The following is a 17,283-nucleotide window of genomic DNA, read 5'->3' as shown; positions in this document are numbered from 1 at the left end:
CTTCATCTAGTCTATGCAATTCAAATAAAAATCCAAGCAAGATATTTTGTGAATAATGACAAAGTATTTTGATAATGACTTTTAAAGTTTATATGGAAAGTTCACTCAATGTTGGAGGAAATCAAACTCGGAAGTCTGACATAACCAAATTAAAATCATTCCATAAATGAGTATAAGATAATATGCTAGTTCATTATATTGATCAATACAGTATTACTAGTGAAAGGACAGACAAGTAAGTCAATGCAATAGAATAGAAAGCTAAGAAATTAATCCGCATATATTCAACTGATCTTTAACAAAAAAGTAAAAGCAATGAAGCAGTATCCAATAAATGGTGTCTGGAAGCCATTATTTTTCATATTTTGTAAAAGATATTAATGTTTAAAAAATAAATAAAATAAAAACCTAGACATTGATATTAAATGCTATGCAAAACACAAAACGCAAACCTCAATGACTCCTCCAAAATAACTGTAAAACATAAAGTGAACTTGGGAATGACAACTTTTCATATAATATACAAAAGTAACAACATATTAAGAAAAAGATAATCTGCACATGTATGTTCATCGCAGCACTGTTTACAATAGCCAGAATCTGGAAAAAACCCGAATGCCCCAGAATGGATGACTGGTTGAGGAAACTTTGGTACATCTATACAATGGAATACTATGCAGCTGTTAGAAAAAAGGAGGTCAAGAATTTTGTAGTTAAGTGGATGGGCATGAAAAGTTTCATGCTGAGTGAAATGAGTCAGAAAGAGAGAGACAGACATAGAAAGATTGCACTCATCTATGGTATATAGAATAACAGAGTGGGAGACTATCACCCAAGAACTGTAGAAATAAGTACCAGGAGGTTGACTCCATGGCTTCGAGGCTGGCCTCACGTTCCGGGGAAAGGTCAACTCAGAGAAGCGATCACCAACTACATTGTAGTCGAAGGCCATGTGGGGGAAGGGAGTTGCGGGCTGAATGAGGGCTAGAGACTGAGCACAGCGGCCACTCAACACCTTTATTGCAAACCACAACAGCTAATTAGAGAGAGAGAACAGAAGGGAATGCCTTGCCACAGTGGCAGGGTGGGGTGGGGGGGAGATGGGATTGGGGAGGGTGGGAGGGACGCTGGGTTTACGGGTGGTGGAGAATGGGCACTGGTGAAGGGATGGGTTCCCGAACTTTGTATGAGGGAAGTATAAGCACAAAAGTGTATAAATCTGTAACTGTACCCTCACGGTGATTCTCTAATTAAAAATAAATAAATTTAAAAAAAAATAAAGCTTACAAAGACATACCTAATAAAAAAAAAAGATAAGCTGAACCTCATTAAAATTAATGTATGTTTTGTGAAAGCCAATATCAAGAGAATGAGAAGTAAAGTCTGAGAGTGAGTAAATATTCACAAAAGATACATACCAATAAAGAACTTCTATCTAAAACAACAAAGAACTAGTAAGATTAAACATTAGAAAAGTTAAAACCTGACTGAAGAATGAACAAAAGATCTGAACAAATAACCTTATCAAGGATATGTGTGGCTGGCAAGTCAGTATAGAAAAGATGTTGAACATTTAGTGTCATTAGGATATTGCAAATTAAATGATTGACATTTCCTCAAAGATGATACACAGAAAGTCAACAGGCATATGAAAAAATGTTCATCATCACTGATTATCAGAGAAATGCAAATCAGAATGACAACAAGAAATCACTGCACCTCCAAGAGAATGGTCTATATTAAAAAGTCCAGAAACAATCAGTGCTGATGATATGTGGTTAAAAAAAAAAAGAGATTTACCTTGATTCACTGTTGATGAGACTGTTGTCGGATTCAGCCTTTATGGAAAATGGTTTGGATACTTCTCAAAAAAATTAAAATCAGAACCTCGAGGGCTGGAGAGATAATAGAATGGCTAGAGAACTTGCCTTGAATGCAAGTGAACCAGATTCTACCCCAAGCACCACTAGGAGTAATTCCTGAGAACACAGCCAGGAATAAATCCTTAAGTATTGCTAGGTGTAACCCCCCTCCCAAAAAAGAACAGAACTTTTATATGACTCAGCAATTCCACTCCTGGATAGCTACCCAAAGAATATGAAAACATTAATCCACAAAGGTATATATGTACATATCTAAATATTCATATATATGCATATATATTCATTGCAGAATTGTTTACAATAACTAAGCTTTCTAAAGAAATAAAGGGTCTGGAAACAAATGAGTAGATAAAGAAATCTTGGAGTATATATACAAGTATATATATGCAATCAAATACTATTCAACTATGAGGAAATATAAATCCTTGCCATTTGTTGCAACTTGGATGAAATTGGATGGTGTCAAGATAAGTAAAGTGAGTCAGAAGTAAAATAAGACAAATACTGGATGACCCCACTCATATCTAGAGTATTAAGAAACAAATAATGCAAGCAAGCCAACAGAAACAAATACTGAACTACTAACAGAACTGTGTGCTGTTAGCATTGGTAAAATAGTGGAGGGATATTGATATTCTGGTGGTGGGATTGTATAGCAACACTAAGAGTATTAAAAATAATAGTATTATAAACTATGATAAGACAAATAATGAGTTACTATGTAATATATTACATTCATTTACTTTAGACCAATGAGGTTTGTTATATTCTTGATGAATTAATGATGTATCTTTATGAATAGTATTTGTAATCAAATCAGTATTTGCATTATAAACATAATAAGAAAATACTATTACAAAGAATTCAAAGCACTGACAATATCAAGAGATAAAAAGAATGGGAAACAACAGGAAATTTCCCTCTTTGATGATAATGTAAAAGAGTACATCCACTTTGGAAGACTGCTTGATAGTCACTTAAGAAAAATAAACATAGTCCTTTTCATAGATTCATGGGTACTCCGTACTTTCTTTATGAGGTCCAGCAATGGTACTCCTTGGTATTTATTTTAAAATATACTAAAGCTTTATGTTCATACAAAAAAAACCCCTGTATACAGAGAGTACTTGAGACTCTATTTATCTCTAGCCATAATTCTCAAAGGGCTGGAGAAATAGTAAGGGAACTAGGTACATGCCTTGCATACAGCTGAACCTGGCTCAGTCCTCAGCACCACGGCTCTACCTCCCAAGTATCAATGGGTACAGCAGTGATGGGCTACACAACAGACAAGTAAAATTTACTAATTTGAAAAGATGTTCGCCTAGAAATTCATATAAACAAAGAGGTTTGGGAAATTCAGGGCCTAGTCTAACCCCAAGCGACTTAAACTGAAGCACAACCCATACGGAGTTGAAAAACAAAGTAGAGACTAATGGAAATAAAGCAAGGAAAATTTGTGTATCCTGCTTTAAGAGCACTAAATCCTAATAATCTAAACTCTCAAAGACATCACACCATTTTGCAAATAACCAGAGTAACACAGCTTAGACCATTAGATATAAAAATGAGGACCAAACAGTAATACTGGCCAACTTCAGCCATTCCTACAGCTAAACAGAGATGCTTGGGTCACAAAGGAACAGAAAGGACCAAACCTTTTATGATCAACTGGCTTTGTATTGCTTTTATTCTTGCTTGCTAATATTTTTTTAAAAAGCATATAATTGAGAAGTCTAGTGTCTCAAGCAGGGAATAATAGGTACTGTGACTAGTACAAAGGAGCCTAAAGTTGTAGTCACTTAATTGGTTGTGTGAATGTATTACCAACACATCCAGGGGCGAGGCTGACACTGGGTAAAGTCCATTTTAAAGAGCATCTTGATCTAATCCTCATTTGAAAGATGAAGAACATAAAATGAGAAAATGGTCACTGCACAGAGATGACGACAACCAAAACTTAATTACACGCTCTATCAATTTAGAATTTACAGTGATTTTGAAAGAGAACTTATTATCCCTTCGGTATTCAAAATTTAAATAGGTGTCACAATTCAAGAATTTCATATTTGGGACATTATAATATATAAGACAGGCCTATTGTAAATAGCAAGCTTTCCATTAATCCCCATTTCTAATTATTACCCATGCTTATCTGTTGTGACATGAATATTATTTCAAGTTGCACCTCTTTTACAGTGTATCCTTCCTTTTCTCCACCAAAAATCACATTGCTTGTTCAAATAATAGAATAATTTAAGCAGCTCAGCCTTGAATATGTTACAACTAAATCTATCTCTTGCCCCTGAGCCTGACTGTCTTCAACAGGGCCCCTCAGAGGGGGTGGGTTGAGTTTCCCTCTGTGCCCCCAGCAGAGCCCTGGCAGCTGAAGACCTCCAGAACTCAGCCACAGCCATGTTCAAGGCCACTCTCCATACGTTTGGACAAGCCTCATGCATGAAGAAACCAGCAGAGGAACCCAGGTGTGTGGGACCCGGGACTGAGATCTCCAAGCCTGCTTGGATCGGGACTGGGATTCTTCTGCGCAGATCCCCCATTTTCCAGTAGCTAGGCGGTCACACCCAGAAACTGCCCCCGACGCCCGTGTAACACCATCAGTGGCCAACAGCCAGAGACTATAAAACCAAGCTCCGGAAAGCCATCTTATAGCTTAGTTCTCCCTCTTGGAGAACTTGGCAAGCTACTGAGAGTTTCCTGCCCATATGGGAGAGCCTGACAAACTCCCCATGGCGTATTCATATGCCAAATACAGTAACATGATGGGTCTCATTCCCCTGACCCTGAAAGAGCCTCCAATGCGGCACCATTGGAAAGGACGAGTAAAGAGAGGCTTCTAAACTCTCAGGGCTAGGACAAATGGAGATGTTACTGAGACTGCTCAAGAAAATTGACGATCAATGGGATGATGATGATGATGATGATGATGATGATGATGAAATCTATCATGAGTATATTTTTAATGGCTGATTGCTTTGCCATTCTGCAGCAGAACAAAGGAGTCCAGCAAAGAATTTTCACTTACTTAAGAAACTGGATATAATGACTAAAGAAAATAAAATAGCATACCAAGCATGTCTATAAATCCCTTTTAAAATGTGTGTACAGATAAACAAGATAAAGGAAGAATCTTTAATTTCTTCTGAGACTCTTGGTAACAGCAACAAATGAAAAACAATACTTACAACTTGTAATAGCCAGTCATCATGGATAAAATCCCATAAAGAAGAGGCATTGCAAGGAAACAATGCAAAAATCTAGCAGCACTAATAGTTTATTGTCAGAAACTTGGAAGAAGGCCAAGAAGTAATGTTTACGTACAAAGTGAATCTCACCAGCATGAAGATAAGAAGTATTAGAAATCAGAATCTAAATAGGCTAGAATAATGGGATAAGTATACTAAGTATAACAGTGGACACAGATGGTGAGATGACTGATATTACTTTCAATGATACCAAAACTGATAAGTAGTATCCAAGATGGCAGAGGCCATCATGCTGTCTGCCTATACCAACAATACTTACTTTTCTGAGTTATATTTTAGATCGGAAGTTAAACAAGATGGGTCAGAGCAATAGTACAGTAGGTAGGGTGTTTGCCTTACATCCTTCTAACTCAGTTTTGATCCCTGGTACCACATATGATAACCAGAGCAGTGCAGGGATTAGACCAAAAACCCACAACAAAATCAAAACAAACAAACAAAAAAAACTCCAGAATTTGAACAAGATGCTTTTTGAAATTCTTTCTGATCTGGGTTTGCGTAAACTCGTTTGCGTAAAGCCAAGAGAGTAAGTTTATTTTAAAACCAAATTGAAAACAGAAATTTAGCAACATCAGGTATAAAGAGTTGCAACCCAATTAAGCTGATGTACAAAGGCGACATAAGGTTTTCATTTGGATAATTTACTTCTCATAATGTCCTAGTGCTAATGCTCCTTTTGTTCAGATATGTCAAGTTTTTGTATCTCTGAGCTAGATCTGCCACAAAATTATTTCAAATAAATTCTAAATGAACCAAATTTTGTACTTCATTTGCATGTATGGCTGAGATATTAAGTACCTGTAACTTTCTCTGCAAATATTGTAGTATGGGAAAAGTAGAATCTTCTCAATAAATGTAAGTTACAAATGTTCTCTTCAGAAACTATAATGGAAATAGAGAACCCGTGGAATAAAATTAATACAGCATAGCAGGGGGGCTGTTGAGTTCTTAGCAGATTTCTGTAATGCTGTCTACATAACTCAGACTCTGTCCAATTCTGATACAGTCATGTAAGCAAGGTAGCATAAAGTATTAGTACACCAGGAACTGGGGCTGGAGTGATAGCACAGCGGGTAGGGCATTTGCCTTGCACGTGGCCGACCTGGGTTCAATTCCTCCGCCTCTCTCAGAGAGCCCGGCAAACTGCCAAGAGTATCTTGCTTGCACAGCAGAGCCTGGCAAGCTACCCGTGGCGTATCTGATATGCCAAAAACAGTAACAAGTCTCACATGGAGACGATACTGGTGCCCGCTCAAGTAAATTGATGAGCAATGGGATGACAGTGATACAGCGATACACTAGGAACTATAGATGCTATGCCTTGTTGCACCAAGGCCACTACAGACAACAGCATATTTAGACAAAAAATATTCACCATTCTACTATAAATCAGCTGCTACTTTAGTAAGCCCTAATTGAGAGTCATCACCTTTGGCAATATTTCTACTTGAGAACAGCGGATCTGGATTTATACCCAGGGAGCTATTAATAGAGACTGATAGCACTTTTGCTTTGTTTTATTATTGATTTTTTTGTTTGCATTATGTTTTGTTTTTGCCTGAAACTCAGATTTAAGCAATTTTAAAGTAGAAATTGCAGTATACGACAGGTCCTTTTAACATGACTGTTAGTGAAGCTAATTACTACAGGAAATTGGAGATCATTCATTAGCTAACTAAGCAAATTAAGGTTTGTTAACAGTGATTTATAATGCCAAGTGTTAGGTAACTGTGTTGGTCTTCTAAGTATATGTGTGCAGGATCTGACAGTTTATTAACTCTGTTGTATCTAAACAACTTGTCACCAGGGTGCTTTTGTTAAAACGACATAGTATTTTAAATGGATAAACATTTTTACTCCAGCAAAATGCATTTTAAATGTTTGGCTTCTGAAGTCAAGTACTGGGAGATAAGTGAAGTGTCTCAAACTATCTACGCCTCCAATAACTCTCGTTTACTGCTAGAGCTGACTATAGGAAAATGTGACACTTGAAGTTAAAATAGCACTTCGCCTCTTTAACAAGCCCCAGTTGTGTTTTTTAACCTCTTTTCAAATGAGACTCCTGGTGTTTCACCAAGCTATATGTTTCTTATGCAATGGATTGAGAGGCATCTCATTTACAATTTCATGTAAAACATTTTTTAAAAGCAGCTAAGCAAAGGAAGGGATCCTGCTATCTGAAAGATTTTGATTGATAGTCCATAAAACTGAAAGTCAGTTAAATCTATCAAAATGAAAGACCTTGTGAGTAGTCAGATAAAGCTTGGTTTACTCTACCTTGGTTTAACACTACCCAGGGCTCATATAGTTCAGGTCAACTAGTTCAATATTTATGCAATTTGAAAATCTACAAAAGAGATAATCTTCCTTGAAGTAATGTTAAAAAAAATGAAAACAGAAATAAGGTTACTTTATAAATTCCAGGGCAGTTATTTATCCATTCCCTCTGGGGTTGTCAAGACACTTTGCTAAAACCTTCACGGTGTCATATTTATAGGATGAGCTAGTTTTTATGGATTGAGTGGAATATGCCTACTGCCACAATATTTCCACATGCCAACCCTCAATGTATATAGTAAACATAAAGCATTACTCATTATTATTCACCTGAGAGGTAGGTAGGCAATACAGTCAAAAATCTAGGTTTCCTTCAATGCCGGTCAGTGTCCGTCAAGAAGAAACTGAACTAATACCTGTGGCTAATAGGGCAGCAGAGTCCAGAGAAAACACCAATTGCACAGAACAAACATTTCAGTTTACGGTAACTAGGATCTTGGGACGTGAGAAACAAAGCCATTTAGCAGCCTATCATTCCAGTGGCTGATAAAGTATTTCCCCCTTTCTCCAAAATGATTTTTCCTTTAAATATGAAGGGCCAGAGAGGTTGGCTTGGAGGAAGAGAGGGTGGGCAGAGGGTGGGCACAGCTCTCGGTGTATACCACCAGGTCCTGAGGTTTCATCTTTTTATCTCCATTTGATTTTGCAACAGTAATAGCTAAGGTTTCAGTAGGTTGCAAATTTTAAGAATACTTATCTTATTCCCTCACCTACCTTGGAAAAAAGCAAAAGAGTTCCACATCTCCTTTCTCATTTGCCTTTTTTTTTTTCTTTTTGGGTCACACCTGGCGATGCTCAGGGGTTACTCCTGGCTCTGCACTCAGGAATTACTCCTGGCAGTGCTTGGGGGACCATATGGGATGCTGGGAATTGAACCTGGGTTGGCCGCGTGCAAGGCAAACACCCTCCCCACTGTGCTATTGCTCCAGCCATTATCCATTCCTTTTTAAGGTTAAAGATAAATATAATGTGGGAGGCAGGGGAGAGAGGGAAGCAGGAACCCCAGCTCATTCCTTGGTGATACATGACAGAGTCCGGGAAATTCCTAGCATCGAAGCTGGTGTTCAACATGAAGGACATGCCCTGAGAAGTCCTGCATGCTCAGGGTCTGGCACTGCATTGGCTGGCCCCGTTGACTAAATATGGAAGGCAGAGGTCTCTGGACTCCATGAGCACTTCTTGGGAGCACCACACCACAATGTGTATGTGGATAAAAAAGATAAATTTCCACAATAGGGTCTAGAATATTGGCTTTAAAAGATTTAGATCTGTAGGCTTACATCATCCTGCAGACCTGAAGTAGAATGCCACTGATCTAGAAGACTCAAACCGTTCTAGTGATTTTATAAATTGTCTGCTCACCAAATTAACTTAATAATGTTCACTTAATAAGGATATGTTGCCCAAGTCCATTGATCCTTTCCCCCAAATAAGTCTGGTAAAAGCCCAGTCAAGAATTGTGTTTAAAACAAAAACTAACTGTGATTAAAAAAACAACTAGAAATGAAAAAAGAATACTTAAGAGTTTATCTGTGACACTGGAGGAATCTATTAGAATGTATTTAGTCCAATTGTAAATCAACTCCTTAGTATAACTAAGATAATTTATTTGCAATTCATAATCAAAATAAAATGCCTATATTCTGCATTTATTACTTTATAGAGCAAAAATAGTTCAAGGGGATATTAAATAAGTTACTATGTAGGATAACATAGCCTCAGGTAGTTTAGATTTATTGGGTTGTTCCCATCACAGTGCTCTTATTCCTCTCTGTTTATTTGTAACTCCTTTCTTTGTGTTCTGTTGACTTGTAAATATTGTTTTTCTCTTCTCCTTGAGTCCTTTGCATAGTTTATTCAAAGCCATGTCCTTTTGTATGGACACAGGAAGACTGTAGGAAATGCTATGCTTTTGTAACTTGGGAGTCATTTGACTCTCCATGATATTTTACTCCTGGGCATCTGTTCTTTTGACCTAAGCCTCAGTTGCCCTTACTCCCTAGCACCCCCAAAGCAGGGTCCTGACGAGGGATGGGACGGACCCAGGGCAAGCAGTGAGTTGTGTGCTACCTTGGCATCGAGATGGGCCTGGCCAAACCGCCTAGTGCTTAACTATAAGTTAAGAGCTTGGTCAGATGTGGTTAGAAAGAGCATCCAAGTACATTTGTCCAGGTGTTTCTGCACAGCACACAGGTAGATTCAAAAGCACCAGTAATGTCCAGATTTTAAGTTGTGTGATAGATCTAAAGGTACTGGGTGCAATAATCAAAAACGCCTTCTCATAATGAATTGTGAGTGTGTCCTATAACCCCAGCCCCCTCAGTGGCATGTTTCCTACTAAAGAATAAATACCAGTTCTCTCATGTCCTTTGTTCCCATGGTCTTTGGATATTTGTTATTCCACTATTATGTTTCTTTATATTCTGCATGTGAAAGAGATCATTCTGTGTCAGTCTCCCTCTGACTAACTTCACTCAACATATTCTCTGATACCTTATTTTAAACAGACCCCTCAGCCATGCTCAGTTAACCTATTAGCCATAGCTGTCCCATTCACCCTACTCTCTAACTTTGTTTCTAGAGACCCTGTAATAAAAGACCTATGTTCAGCCTTTTCCCAGAAATCGGATATATTCAAACCAATTCTGCACAATGGTGCTATTTCTCTTTGCTCTTGTCTTTTGTTGCTCCCCTTACCTCTAATAGTGCTTCACCTTTTTCTGTCAAAAATGTAAACATCGCTTTTAGGAACAGTATTGCAAACCACAGTGCCTAAAAGGAAAAAAGAAGTGTCTGCCATAGAGGCAGGTGGGACAGCAAGAGGGAGCTGGGGACACTAGTGGAGGGAAGTGGACACTGATGAAGGGATAAGTGTACACATACCGATGGACAAATTGACAAATATTGTGAATGACTTTGTAAATGCAAGTAATTTCAATACATTTAGCTATTTTTTTTAATGTTAAGTATCAAGGTCAAAGGTACAGCATTTGCCTTGGGCATAGTCCACCCAGACTCAGTCTCTGGCAGCACATATGGTACCCAGAATCCCACCAGGAGTGATCCCTGATTTCGGAGCAAATAGTAAATCTTAGGTACAGCTGGGGTAGCAGGGAGGAAAGGTCAAAACAACAACAACAAAATGTCAACGTCAAGTCCTACAGACGTCTCACATAATTAAGTAACCGAGTGTTGAACTTGCATTGCTCAGAGGACCACTGATCAATTTTCCTTGTAGTGAACTCATCTAAGTTTCAAGGACTTGGAGGACCGGCTTACACCTTAGTTATCTTAAGAATTAAGGATGACTGTGAAGTACGTGACAGTGGAAATAAATGGAAATCTCTGCAAATATCTTAATCACTTTAAGACCTGATCGTCTGTGACGAAAGCCACAGGTCAATGTCACATCTACCTTCCGTTAACGGCGCTATCAACAATTTCATAGCTAGTTCAACCATAAAAGAAGATACAGAGAAATTCAACTTTATTATTTTCAATCACAAAGTAAGATTCCTCGATAATCTTAAATTATGTATATTATTAGATGTGCTCCAATTGAGGAGGATAAAATTATTACTTGAGAATCATTACCAAAAATATTTGGGTCACTAAATGCAGAATCCAAGTTACTGAAAACCGGGCTAAAGACACTATTTCAAACCTGGAAACGGGCTAAAATGTATGCAGGGAAGCAAAATAGAAATAATCAGGTTTCCTTGTACATCAAGGATCAGGTTTCTACTGACAAGGAATTCATTGCTACAACAATGGTTAGCTACTGACGCACTGGCACGTGAAGGAAAGAACTTTTAACGAACAAATCCACATTCTTGTGATTTCTGTGATGAATGACACACAAGGCCAATGGCAACCACAGTATGTGTTCCCTCTACTACCTTCAGTTACTGCTTTCATGTGTGCAAGGGAAATCAGGTGTATTTTTGTTGTTGGGAAGCAGCAGAAAGGTCATACAACTTCATAGTACTGAGGTGTTTAATGCATCTTTTGTATTAACCTTGTGGCCCAACATGAAGAGCTATTAGCAGTAATTTAAGTATCCCAAGTCTGGGAGAGTTAAAAAAATAACTTTAGTCGGAAAAACCATGTAACTAGGCTATAGAAGATTTCATTCTAGTAGCAAGAGAGTATACATTTCATATTTTTGTCTGCAGAGTAAAGTGACACGCAAATGACAAAACACAAAGTCCTAGGCTGAGTGTAATGGTAATTCACCATCACCAGAACAATGAACAGCCATTTAATGAGACCAAATTTATTCTGTCACATACCACAAAGGAGAAAAAGATAAGGTTTGTAATTTTCTAGTATTGAATTATAGCAAACAATAATTTTGATATCTGAGGTAAGTACAAGAGAAGAAACACCCTCAGAGACATTAATTAGCCTGAACGAGGCCAAACAACTAGAGTTCATATCTTGATAATCCCTATGCAAGTGAATAAAGCTACAAGCAGAAGAAAATACAGGCCAAAAATTTCTATTGAACATAAAAAGTATTCAGTGTATTCATGTTAAAAAAAATCCTACACACTCCAACAAGTTTTAGTACTCTTGCCAAAAAACCAACCTAAATAGATCCAACTGTATATTCCCATATTCCCATTTATATTTAGAATATGAGTTGGGCATGAATATGTAATGAATATATATGCATGTGTGTCTCTGTGTGTACAACACCCACATTATTCAAAAGCTCCCAAAAATGTGAAAAGTTTGTTCCAATCCTTCTATATTTTGTCTACTTTAAGAATTCTTTGCAATATGCTTATGTAAATACTGATTTTGTCTGCTGTTCTCATTCTCAAATTTTCAGCTTATAAATGGAATGCAAAAGTGACAGACTTAAGCAGACATCTTTAGAACACAAAATCAAGTAGATACAAACAAATATAACTAAATTAAAAAACAAAGGTTTCTTCTTCAAACTCTTTCACTGATCACTATTGATATAAGAAAATCATCGGAAAAAGGTAGAGTCTATGTGCTGTGTAAAAAGGTTGTGGTGTGTGTGTGTGTGAGAGAGAGAGTGAGAAAAAGAGAGACAGAGGAGAGACAGAGAGAACACACATCGTGCAGATTCTTGGGTCAGAATCTACTTTATTAGAACACACAATCATCTGTATATCACACCTAAGCTCACTAAATGCTCTATAGCACATACAATCTAAATGAAAAAAGATTATGAAATTAGAATAAAGGTGGACTATAAGAGAGTGTTTAAGAAAATAGTTCCAGGTTGTTAAATCTAATATGAGTGCCTTCAGTTCAGCTGTATTAATAGCTCATTGACTCTGCAGGTGATTTGCCTCCATCCAGACTTGAAAGAGATGCTGAAGAGGATTAAGCATAGAGTAAAAATATTATTATTTCACTTACCTGATGCCACGCCTTCATTACAAACATAAATCAAGGGTATGAAGACATAGTATATATAACACAGATATACACATATATTATGACCTATAGTGACATCAAGTTCATAAAAGCACAGTGCCAAAAAATATGGTGGCATTAAAGTACTATTAGTTTTGAATATACTCTTTCCACTGACAGAGTAAAACTCACCAATGTCTGAGTTATACATAAAATTAAGTATTATATGTGATATTTTTGGAATGAAAATTGAAATAGAAGACTTTTTATGAGAATTTGGCAATAATATCCGTGGATTTTTTACTTCAATAACATAAAATAATAACATTATTAGAAACATTCTAAGTAGAATATTTTTACCATCGTTGAGAACCATAATACATAGTTGAGAGCTATAATACATCTGGTATATATCTTCTTCATGTAAGCTATAATATTACAGATTTTTTTTTATATAGAAGCAAAGTAAAACTAAAAGTAACCTTAACCAAAATAGAGAAAAACTTTATACTCAACCAACATCATGGAAGTGTAAAATTCCTTTTAGGTTTGTGGATATGAAACTCATTATTCATAAGGATAAAACTCATTATTCCGAAGGATATACTGGCATAGACTATTTATTTCCCCAGAATTAAAAAAAAAATACATTAACAAAAAGCCTACTAGAATTCCTGGCATTACTGGAGAAACTTTCTTGTTTCGGGGCGAACACAGTGACACAGAAAAAGAAAATACATTAGAACAATCAGTCTAGAAGTGATCCAGGCTAAGTTAGTTGTTCTGCGCCTTGTTCTGTGGGAGGAAGGACTCAACTTTTTGGATAGAGAATAGATATTGTCAGTCTCCAGATTTTACTTCCAGCATCTCAACCTACATCCAGCCTGGTGTGAAGAGCTGGCAGATGGGCCTACTTCTGTTATTTCCACTGCCGAGAAGGAAACTGCCTCAGCATCCTGCTTGTTTCTGTAAGCATGAATATTCAGTCATAATAAGGAGCATGGAGAAGTGTGTAGGGACTATATTAGGACCAGATTTTGTACCTATATTAGGTAGGTACAAAAAATTCTGATGTTTTTCCTTCTTGATATCATGAACAAAGACAAAAAGAAAATCAATTATTTGAAAAATATCACTTCTACCAACTTGGAAAAGATTCAGTGAAATGATTCTGTGTTTTTAAGTACTTAGCGGTAAGCATATAGGGAGAAAATGTGGCACCGAAGGAAACCAGAGTAATGTGCATTTTGGAGGAAAGAAATTTAGACAGAATTAACCAAATCAGTGATTTTTTTTTCCATTTTATTCTGTTTGCATGATTTTCTCATAAAATGCTGAGTAAGCAATAGAATATCAAAACACAAACCATATTACTTTTAAAAAGGACATCAAACTTCTACATTGATCTGCCAGCCTGTTTAAGTAATGATTATTTGTACTTCTTTTAATAACTACCTCAAAAAGGTTTACTGAATCCAAAAATGGATAATTTCATTTTTTAAAAAAGAAACAAAATGACTATTTTTATGTGAATAAAAATATACTGTTATAAGTAAATAAATAAAATAATACACCAACATTTGCTAAAATTAGAGATTTAATAACTGCAACAAGAAAATCTAAAGGCTAGATAGTCAGGATGAATGAGAAAACATCATTAAAATACTGCCTCTCATCAAAATTAACTGATTAGTTGGCAATTCACTGTGCATGTGAGGACGTTGTTCAAGAGATCTTGAGATTGAGTCAATATCTAAACTGAAATCTAAGTTACACATGACGTCTCTTACTAAATAAACAACTACATAGCAAAAGTGATGTAAGTGCATTAGGTTTGCCCATATCCTTAACACTCCCCAGGAGCCCCCAGATAAGCTCTGAACAAAAGGTCCTCGGTGCTAGAGAGACACCATCTCAGGGGACTAGCAAGTCAGGTCCCTTACAAATAAAACCATCCTTAGTGGAAAAAGACCTCTTTTGGTTTGAAAGAGGAGTTCTTAATTTTTTCCCCCCACAACCTAATGAGCATACATCACAGAAATAAATCAATGCCAACGCAAGGCACACATGTGAAAGTTGAGATAAACTTACAAAGTAGCCTGTTCCCAAGCTGGAAGGAGCTGAACTCTGCAATAAAGCATAAAGACAAAGTGGAAAATCAGCAATGGTTTTTAACACGTTCCAATCCACACAGCTCATTACCAGCCCTTTGCAGACTTTTCATCACTACATCACATCACCAGTGTATGTTGCCCCTTGTCATCTGCTACTGATACAAACACCATGTTGCTTAATTTTCCCCTTTACATCTCTCAACAACTCAGAGATGCTAACGTGCTATTTACTGAATTCCAAGCTTCTGCGGTGGACGTAATTGCCAATTTATTTGACAGGCAGCTGGGTAATGAATTAATGATGGCATTTCGTCCTGTGCTGAGACTAAACAGACATGCATCAGCCTGCCTCCCTGACTTGCTGACATTCAATGCCCTGGTCTCAAGCTACTTAGTTTTGTGGTCACAACGGGGCAGGCAAGAAGAAAAAGCTCAGGCTTGACTTGAAAATAAAAAGCCCAGTGGGTTTGGATGACTTTTCCTGTGTATGACCCACTTGCCAGCTCACTCCCTAAAGGCACCCCTCAGTATACACACAGGGCGCTGTGCAAAAAGGAGACATTCTATAAACATAATTAGTAGAATGAAATGCAAAGAATGTGGGGGTAAATGGGAGGTGTGAAAAACACCATATTTCTGAAGGTTCTGCAGTTACAAGACTGATCAATTTAGATTTCCCTGGTTCTGATACATCCAGAAAACTCAAACACATTAATTCTGCAAGGCGTGAAGGGCTAGGCTTCTTTGTGAGAATACGACCCGTCACCACCACCCCAACAACCCCCCAAAAAAACACACACAAAAAAAAACCCTGTTGTCTGCAATTCTTTATTAAAAAGCAAAAACAACAAACAACAAACATACACACATTATGAAACACCACCACAAAAAAGAGTTTAAATAAAAATTTCCCCCGTAATCTCTCACAAATCCTTTAACATTTAGAATCCTCTTTGTAATGTAGACAGTTTCCAAATAATCCTGAAACAAAAAGAAGGAATGAAGAAGCCTCTTTAGGTCTAGCTGAGCTTCCCTGCACTGCAGTGGTTTCTCACTGGAGCATGGGGGGGGGGGGCGCGCACTCTTGGAACGGCCTGTCACAAGCCAAGGGCTCCTCAGTGCCGCCTGACTCTGCACTACAGGTAGCAGGGTGGCCCTGTGAATTTATCACTGTTTCCCCAGAGAGACCCACCGCCTGTGATCACAGGAAGAATTGAATAAGTACTTGTTGGATTAACTGATAAATGAATGCATGTGTTGTACAGAGTAAGAAAAGGCTTCAGTCAGTGTAGCATCTCGAGAAATGCTAGAGATGTGAGTCTTGATCGTTTGAAAGCAAGGGAGAGGAGAGGAAATGCAAAGTTGACAACAGCACCTACGAGGCATCACACGAGGACAGTGCGCCCCAGGGCATTCCTCAATAGAATTCCCACGGCAAAACTTTCTTCACCCATGTATTTCAGACAAGCTCAGGGGGAATAAATGACGAGAGCTGTGTAATCCGCCAGACTCAGCTAAAAAATATCATGCTGCATTGGTGACCCCATAAATGGTGTGTAGGACGCCCCCAGTAGTCATGGGAACAGCCTCTCACAGCAGTGATTAGCCATGTGTCAGCTTCACCTGTTTCTGGCAACCACTGGCCTCCACGGAGCATGGGAGGCAAAAGCCAAGTTAGGTCACCACCAGCCTGGAGGCATGCCCCTGGGAAGAAACTTCATTTTACACAGAATAACTCAGAGACAACACAGCATTTATTTATTTCAGCCCCACCCACTGCAAATGTATTTTTTTACCAGAAGCGGAAGTACCCCTTCAAACTTACTCACCCCCACGCCCCACCCCATACATATCATCTTACTGTATACCAAAGAAAATGACATCCTTCAGGTTTGGGGAGCTTGGTTCTACTTGTTTTGCATATATATTGTACATTACTCAGGGAGCTGGGTGGAGAAGAGAGCTTTGTTGTGCATATTTGTTCTGGCTATTGTTTATGCAGGTCTGACTGAATGAGGGAACAGTGGGTATCATTTCAATTTCTGATGTCAACATCAAATTACTTATTTAATTTCATGCCTGGCGAAGCATTGTATAGCTACACGCAGAATCATTTCACTTCATTTGTTATGCTGTGTTTTCGTGGCGATTGGCTTGCCTTCCAACTGACAGCTTTAATTACGACATGAATTTGATTGCACTGCTGAGGAATTAACATAATGCAACAAAGCATTTAAGTACCCTGCCTTATAACACCCCCACCCCTCA

The 17,283-nt window shown here is 37.8% G+C and overlaps 1 protein-coding gene across 6 annotated transcripts in view; it reads right to left on the bottom strand.

Moving 5' to 3' along the window:
• AUTS2 (activator of transcription and developmental regulator AUTS2) overlaps window positions 1-17,283 on the bottom strand; it is a 1,220,972-nt gene that overhangs the window by 658,863 nt on the left and 544,826 nt on the right. For all 6 annotated transcript variants that reach the window (XM_055134753.1, XM_055134755.1, XM_055134754.1 and 3 more), the window contains one exon: window positions 14,993-15,028. In XM_055134753.1, the coding sequence (XP_054990728.1) occupies window positions 14,993-15,028 (36 nt within the window). The remainder of the gene's footprint in view (window positions 1-14,992; window positions 15,029-17,283) is intronic.

The sequence above is a fragment of the Sorex araneus genome, chromosome 4, assembly GCF_027595985.1.
Source record: "Sorex araneus isolate mSorAra2 chromosome 4, mSorAra2.pri, whole genome shotgun sequence".
NCBI classification, from domain to species: domain Eukaryota; kingdom Metazoa; phylum Chordata; class Mammalia; order Eulipotyphla; family Soricidae; genus Sorex; species Sorex araneus.
The sequence above is the reverse complement of the archived record's forward strand: the minus strand, read 5'-3'. Positions and strand labels throughout refer to the sequence as shown.